The sequence below is a fragment of the Solea senegalensis genome, linkage group LG16 (assembly GCF_019176455.1).
Source record: "Solea senegalensis isolate Sse05_10M linkage group LG16, IFAPA_SoseM_1, whole genome shotgun sequence".
NCBI classification, from domain to species: domain Eukaryota; kingdom Metazoa; phylum Chordata; class Actinopteri; order Pleuronectiformes; family Soleidae; genus Solea; species Solea senegalensis.
The window spans coordinates 91,458-99,265 of NC_058036.1; the positions used below are offsets into that span (position 1 = coordinate 91,458).

At 40.6% G+C, this 7,808-nt stretch overlaps 1 protein-coding gene across 4 annotated transcripts; it reads left to right on the forward strand.

The window, feature by feature from the left end:
• The first annotated feature begins 37 nt into the window (after positions 1-37).
• sdsl (serine dehydratase-like) lies at positions 38-6,672 on the forward strand. Of its 4 annotated transcripts, none has more exons than XM_044048266.1 (10): positions 171-914; positions 2,827-2,977; positions 3,049-3,085; positions 3,600-3,739; positions 3,843-3,931; positions 4,780-5,013; positions 5,118-5,248; positions 5,337-5,423; positions 5,911-6,032; positions 6,165-6,672. In XM_044048266.1, the coding sequence occupies exons 2-9, from the start codon at positions 2,831-2,833 to the stop codon at positions 6,012-6,014; spliced, it is 969 nt and encodes a 322-aa protein (XP_043904201.1). In that variant the 5' UTR covers positions 171-914; positions 2,827-2,830; the 3' UTR covers positions 6,015-6,032; positions 6,165-6,672. The 4 variants fall into 4 exon arrangements, with proteins under 4 accessions (XP_043904200.1, XP_043904201.1, XP_043904202.1 ...); XM_044048267.1 differs by having other exon boundaries at positions 6,168-6,672; XM_044048265.1 differs by lacking the exon at positions 171-914 and adding an exon at positions 38-120 and having other exon boundaries at positions 5,911-6,672.
• The last annotated feature ends 1,136 nt before the right edge of the window (positions 6,673-7,808 follow it).

The window sequence follows — 7,808 nt, forward strand, 5'->3', positions numbered from 1 at the left end:
ACCTTTGCCCTGAACATAACCACTAGCTCCTGCTTTATTATTCATAGAGGTCTGTGTAGTAACCTTCGGACTTTAGAACAAAGTTATTCCCTTCAGGTCTCAGCAGCTGACTTCTCTCAAGTAAGTATATTTCTATTCTAACTCTTGGAGACGTTATTATTTAGTATCATCATTATTATTATTAGTAGTAGTAGCAGTATCATTATGAGTACATGTCCCCACAATGCAGAGAGTCAAAAGTATAATGAATGTTATGAGATGATAATTATGACATGTACAATATTATCATCATCTTAAGAACCTCGGAAGTCTTTGAATACTTTGCACCTTTTCACAAAGTGACATTTATGCATGCTGTCACTTTTACATGCTAGTAGATATCAGTGTCCTGAACTGTATCAGTGTTGTTTAGTCTCTTTACACAGTTCTTAAATCTCTGAAACTTGTTCTGCTCGGGGTTTTATTTTGAAAACAGGATGTTGCTGTCCTTACAAATCGGCGCGCTTCACTTGTTCGCACGCTTTTTTCCTCATAAAAGCCTTCGTAAGTTCAGCGTCAGAGACTTTGACCATAGTACATTCATGGTGGAGTGTCAGAGAGTTCGACCGCAGCAGTTCCTGCAGAACAACTGTAGTATTAGTTGTAATACGGGGTTGGAACCTTCTGCATGTAACCTAGGCAACCGGAAGCGGAAGTCATTCAAAGGAACACAGTTCACACGTCTCCACGAGTCCCCTTGATATTTATGATAATGCAAAAACTCAACAACCACCACTTTTAGGAACGACACCGGAAGTAGATTAGCTGCTAGCCTCTCGTGCTACGTCATGTTTGTGTTGAGTTAATTTGGTGCTGCTTTCACATTCTTAGCTCCAGGTTGTTGTCAAATAAACTGCGTCTCATCTCAGCCAAACGTAAGTGGGCGTTCATTAGCTTTGTTTTTAGCACTGTGACGTCACGTACACGACATTAGCATGGTACTGATTAGCAGCGTAACCGTGTCACCTGGCGTGTGGTGATGTATTCACGTAACACAGTTCGACTCAATAACAACGTGTCTCTGTGTCTGTCTGTCTGTCTATCTGTTTCTGTCTGTGGCTCTGTGTCTGTCTGTCTGTGGCTCTGTGTCTGTCTATCTGGCTCTGTGTCTGTCTATCTGTGGCTCTGTTTCTCTGTCTGTGGCTCTGTGTCTGTCTATCTGGCTCTGCTGTCTATCTGTTCTGTCTGTAGTCCTTCTGTAGCTCTGTGTCTGTCTATCTGTGCTCTGTCTGTCTGTCTCTGTCTGTCTGTCTATCTGTCTTCTTGTCTCTGTGCTCCTATCTGCTCTCTGTGTCTGTCTGCACCTGTCTGGCTCTATTTCTGTCTGTGCTCTGTGTGTGTCTGTCTGTGAGTCCTCTCTGTGGCTCTGTGTATGTCTGTCTGTGGCTCTGTTTCTGTCTGTCTGTAGTCCTGTCTGTGGCTCTGTGTCTATCTGTGCTCTGTATCTGTCGTCTGTCTGTGGCTCTGTTTCTGTCTGTCTGTGGCTCTCTTTCTGTTTGTCTGTGAGTCCTTTCTGTGGCTCTGTGTCTGTCTGTCTGTGGCTCTCCATGAGTCCTGTCTGTGGCTCTGTTTCTGTCTGTCTGTCTGAATCTGAAACAATCAGAAATCTTGTTGATTAATCGATTATCAGAATAGTTGATACTAACTAATGGAAATCTTTGAGGCACCACACACACCTGACTGATACTGTGATACTGTGAGCAGAGCCGGATTAAATAAATGGATTATACTAGGCAGACTGTATTTTTTGGGCCCCCCTCCATCGATGTTATTTATGAATTGAAATCTGAAACCTACCAAAGTTACTAATAAAAGTTAATTCACATTTTACATAGCGTAGTCTTTGGTTACGAGTTGGTTCTTTGTATGCCAAAATAAGTCATGTGTCGTATATTAAACAGTCTATCAGACTATTTTTGGTTTTTATTACCGTATTTATACGTTACTACAAGGCTCTATTAAATGATCCTTATCTTATCCATTGCAAGTGTCATTGTTAAGGCAGTAGTACCAGTAAATCACCAATAGGTGTCAGAATTGCTATGTAAACAGAGCAAATAAGATAAATGTTGTAAGCTATTGCATCTTAATTAAATGTGTTGATTAAATGGAATAGTTTAATAAGTAGTCAAATATACAAAGACCAATAACATGTGCAGTAAGAGAAACTGTGCTGTCGTGATAAAGAGGTTTATTTTCATGGACAAGCATCACCTCTCTTCCATGTTCTGGTATTCAACACTCAGCAGCTCAGCTTTTTAGATTGGCTTGGAAGGGCTCGGGGCGAAGGTGGTTTACAGCGACCTCCGCCCGGACCTCGCTGCGGCTTCTCCCGCCCACCTGCCCCCAGCGCGACTGTCCTCAGAATGCCCTGACAGCGTCGCGTCATCAGGACGAGGGGCGTAAATCGTCTTGAAACGCGGACCAAGTCATATTTAGGTTTTGATTGTCCCTCTGTCTGGGCCCCCTGCCAATCACGCCCTAGGCACGTGCCGAGTTTGCCTTTGCGTTAATCCGGCTCTGACTGTGATACTGTGATACTGTGATATTGTGATACTGTGATATTGTGATATTGTGATACTGTGATATTGTGTTACTGTGATATTGTGACACTGTGATACTGTGATATTGTGATACTGTGATATTGTGATACTGTGATATTGTGATACTGTGATACTGTGATATTGTGATACTGTGATATTGTGTTACTGTGATACTGTGATACTGTGATATTGTGATATTGTGATATTGTGATACTGTGATATTGTGATACTGTGACGTAATCAGCACGATGACGGAGCATTTCCACCTGAACACACCACTGCTGGAGAGCGTCAGCATGTCCAAATGTGCAGGAACCACCGTCTATTTAAAGATGGAGAATTCACAGCCTTCTGGCTCCTTCAAGATCCGGGGCATTGGACACATGTGCCAGCAGGTAGCACCCCTGACACTGATGGTGCAGTTTCATCATGTTCTCTGTTTTCATGTCATTGCTCTTCTCTGCAGCTCGCCACACAGTCCAAAGGAGTGGTGTGCTCTTCAGGTAACAGTGTTAACACTCAGACACATACATATGAAGAGGGTTCAATGCTTTCATGAAATGTGGCAACAATGTCTGACACCCAGGACAGAAATAGAGGAAATATTCACTCAAAGCACTTAATTCAATTAAAGATTACTTTATTAATCCTGTAATAATTGACTCATTGTTTCATCCCTTTTTATGAGGGCATCATGTGGAAGATTAAGGATGAGATCTCTTATTTACTGATTGATGCAACCTCTTCATTTATTTCTTTTATTGCTGTTATTATTTATTTTTATTTATTTGCTTTGTGGGTTTTTTCCATGTTTGTCCATCAGAGATAGATGACTGTTGTTTACATGATTTAAAACTGTAATTGTATAAATCAAATATAAACAAAACCCCAGATGTGCTTAAAACATTAAGTACACAACGTAAACAGGTGTGGTCAAATCAAAGGAATAATCATAAGAGATGCTTCAGAACAGCGCCAGGACTAATCGTTATCGTAAACCTTGCTGCTTTTGTTCAGGTGGAAATGCAGGCATGGCTGCAGCCTACGCAGCCAGACAGATGGGTGTACCTGCCACCATCGTCGTTCCCTCCTCCTCTCCTCAGGTGGTTATTCAGAGACTCCAGGATCAGGGTGCTGCAGTCAAAGTCATTGGAAAGGTAAACGTTTGGTGTTATATATATAAATAGTACTGTATATACAGTGTCTTACATTTGTTTGCATGTATTATGTATTCTGAAACTTTAATAAAGATCTCTGCAGGTTTGGGATGACGCCAACGCTGAAGCTCTCAGACTGGCAGAGAGTGAAGGACTCACCTATGTCCCTCCATTTGATCACCCCTTACTTTGGTACACAACACAAAGTTAGATTTCTCTGTTTATTACATTAATGAAGTCAAAGGTTTAAAGTGGAGTCGCATGAGGCAAAAATATCCTATCATGATTTTTTGTTAAAGTAAAATCACACAAACATTTCATTTTCAGCCTCAGAATCAAACATGGTGGACATGAGACAGACGAGCAAATACAGAGATGTAGCTGAGGGTAGAAAACCTGACGCGTCTGCACAAGAGCACAACAGTAATGGATAGAACCACACGAGGAGCTCTCTCTCTCTCTCTCTCTCTCTCTCTCTCTCTCTCTGGTCATTTAGAGCCTCCTTCTAACGCTGTAGCTATAGCTAAATATGACTCTCACCAGGGACAACAGAAAATACTCATTTTTTGTTCATGGTATGTTCATTGAAAGCTTTTTTCTTCACACATGCACATGAGGAGATAACAGAAAAGGGGCCACAAGGGGAAATTAACAGTGACGACAGAACATATATACATGCAGAAAATAAACATTAAAAAACCATAAAGAATAGAATATATATAATAAATAAAGAATCTATATATCAAAGCACATATCAGAGCAGTTACAAGAGAAAGGTCACAGTCAGGCCAAGATGACTGTCGATGTACAGTAAATGCACAGTGTCTGTAGGTTGTCCAATAGAAAATACTGATTTTACTGAATAATAATAATAGTTCAAATCTGCATTTTTTTTATTCCAGATGAATGTTCACTTTGCTGTCGGACAAATTTGTCCCCCTGGGACCTAAACTTTAGCACGTTGTAAACAGCTCACAGTGGAGCAGCAGGACACATTCACCACAGTTACACTGGATGTTTGTGTGTTCTCGCTCCACCAGGCAGGGCCACGCCTCCATCATGTCAGAGGTCGCCGCCTCTCTGGGTCCCGGCGTGAAGCCTGGAGCGGTGGTGCTGTCTGTGGGTGGAGGAGGTCTCCTGTGTGGAGTTGTCCAGGGCCTGAAGGATGTCGGCTGGGCAGAGGTCCCAGTTATCGCCATGGAGACAGTGGGGGCAGACTGTCTGAACGCTGCTGTTAAAGCGGGGAGGGTGGTCACTTTGGATGACATCACCAGGTCAGAAGTCACAGAAGTTCACGTGTTTTTGACGATGAAGTCATGTGATGCAGTCTAATAACATCTCAGTCCTGGTCTCTGTCCTGGTCTCTGTCCTCTCACAGTGAGGCTAAGTGTCTTGGAGCAAAGACAGTTTGCAGACAGGCGTTTGAATACAGTCAGAACGGTGAGACGCCGGTGCTGTCAGAGCTGGTGACAGACGAGCAGGCTCTGCACGCTGTGGAGACTTTCCTCAGTGAGTTTGTGTGTTTACATCAGAGTCATTCTGTCTCATTACAATAATAACTACACAATATCACTACTGTTTCATGTGTGTGTGTTAGATGAGGAGCGTGTGTTGGTGGAGATGGCGTGTGGAGCAACACTGGCAGCTGTGTACACTGGACTCGTCCACAGATTACAGCAGGAAGGTAAATGACATAATGACATAATGTCATAAATCACATGACATAAATGACATAAATCACTTAAATGACATGAATGACAGGTTACAAAGGGCAGAACATTCCAGTAAAAGCTCAGTACGCTGTGTGTGAAGCAGCGGAGGATAAATGTTAAAACTCGTGCTGAAATAATCTGTGTCCGTGTTGTTGCTTTATCGAGCGTTAGACAACATGTTGTGACGTGAGTCTGAAGTTTGTGTTGTGTGTGTATGAACATCATCACTTCATTTTACATCAGTTTGGTCTGTTACTTTTATTGTTTATCAATGATGTTATTATTTTTAACCGTGGTTGTTTTAAATCATTCATTTGGATTTACAAAAGAAATAAGTGAATAAGTAAATCAAGCAGCTGTAGACCAACACCTGAGTCCTGTGAGCAAACTTCATACAAAACTGTGTGTGCTTTGTCATTGACATCTTTGTAACGACTCATCTTTGGTCGCTCCTCTCAGGTCGCCTGCCGACCCCGCTGCGCCCCCTGCTGTTAATCGTGTGCGGTGGCAGCAGCATCGACGTGGAGCAGCTGAACAACCTCAGAAACAAACTCCGGACCTGAGCTCCAAATATGTGACAGGTGATCTCCGAGTGATGTGAGCACGTCAGTGACACAGTTCACTTTGTTTCATTTAAACAAACTCCACATCACAGTGTCGGCTCTCTCATTTAAAAACAAACAACAATAATAAAGTCATTCGTTTTGGTGAAGCAGCAGCAAAGGATCATGGGAATTGTGTCTTCACCACCTGCAGAGATTCAAAGTGCACAGCGAACGACAGAAATGGTAAATGAACTGAGAGGAGGACGGAATACTGCACACATCTGTGTTCTCAGACACTTCACAAAAACAACGTTTATTTGACATAGTTGTTATTATTATTATTATCATTATTATAAGTGCACTGCAGATGGGAGATAAAAGGTTTGTTTAATGTTAGTGTTCAAAAGAAAACACACAAAAATCAAGCACACAACAAGGTTTTCCTCTAAATCAAAGAGACTAATATTAACATTTCTCACTCTGATATTTCATATGAGTTTCACTGATTATTTCTTCTACATAGTAGATACATACATGTATGTGTGTATATATATGTACATATATATATACATGTATGTGTGTTGAAATAGATACAACGAGATGATGCAGCCGTTACAAGCTGAACAAAATGGTTTCAAAGAATATTGTAATGTAAATAAACTTCTCCAAACATTCAGTCTATTTTATGTCTTTACATTACATGTCATTTAGCAGACGCTTTTATCTAAAGTAACTTACAAGGGAATTGAGTACAATCAGTTGAACTTGGTACCGGTCTTAACCACTGAGCCACTCCACCCCCTCTTTAGTTTCAACTCTCATAGACGTCTTAGTGCTTTCCCCACATGGTGGCGCCACAGGTCAGTGCTCACACAGTCATACAGAGGTGCTCTGTTTTTATTCTTGTGAACACAGCGTCACACAAGGGAATTTCTTTGTTCTAACTTTGGTGCTTGATGTCCTCGTGTCTCAGGGACATGTCCACAGATCCACTCATTTCTTTTTTGTGCAGACTAAAGTGCATGGTTAGTAAAGACATACAAAATCTAATTTGTATTTGTATGTGCATTTAACATGACCGTGTAAATCATATATCATCATATATCATCTTATTAGTGTATCATATATCATCATATTATCATATAATAATATATCATAACACATATATCATTATAATATCATATATCATCATATTATCATATATGATATTATATATTATATTACACACTGCTTTAGTGACATTAGATTCAGATGGAGCGAGAAATAAGATGAATTTATTACAGTTTTGTACCACCAGAGGACGCTCACGCACATGTACCACAGTTTGAGAACCATGGTAAACCTTTGTATTGATCAGTGTATTCTTGGTCAGAGCAGGAAACTCGGAAAAATACTTGACTCTACAAACTAGGATTTGAATAATAATATTTCATATAATATAATAATATGATATTAGTATTGTGTGCATGAGAGCAGTGTCCAGGTTTATTACTGTGAGCTGATCGTTTGTATTTTAACTGAAAACAACAGATTTAATCTTAAACTGTGACATGGTGAAGGTGAAGAAGGTAAATTTAGTGACCATGTCATGGTCTATTTGTAGAGGCCACTGTATCACCATGGAAACAGCATCTGTCTCCTTTAACACACACACACACACACACACACACACACGTGACTCCAGATTTATAAACTACTTTAAAGAAATCTTTTCACGCTGAATTGCTGAACCCTATTATCAGATTATTTTTCTTAAAATCAATGTGAGAATGTTTGTCTTATTTCTAGTGATGATAAACATATAGAATGATG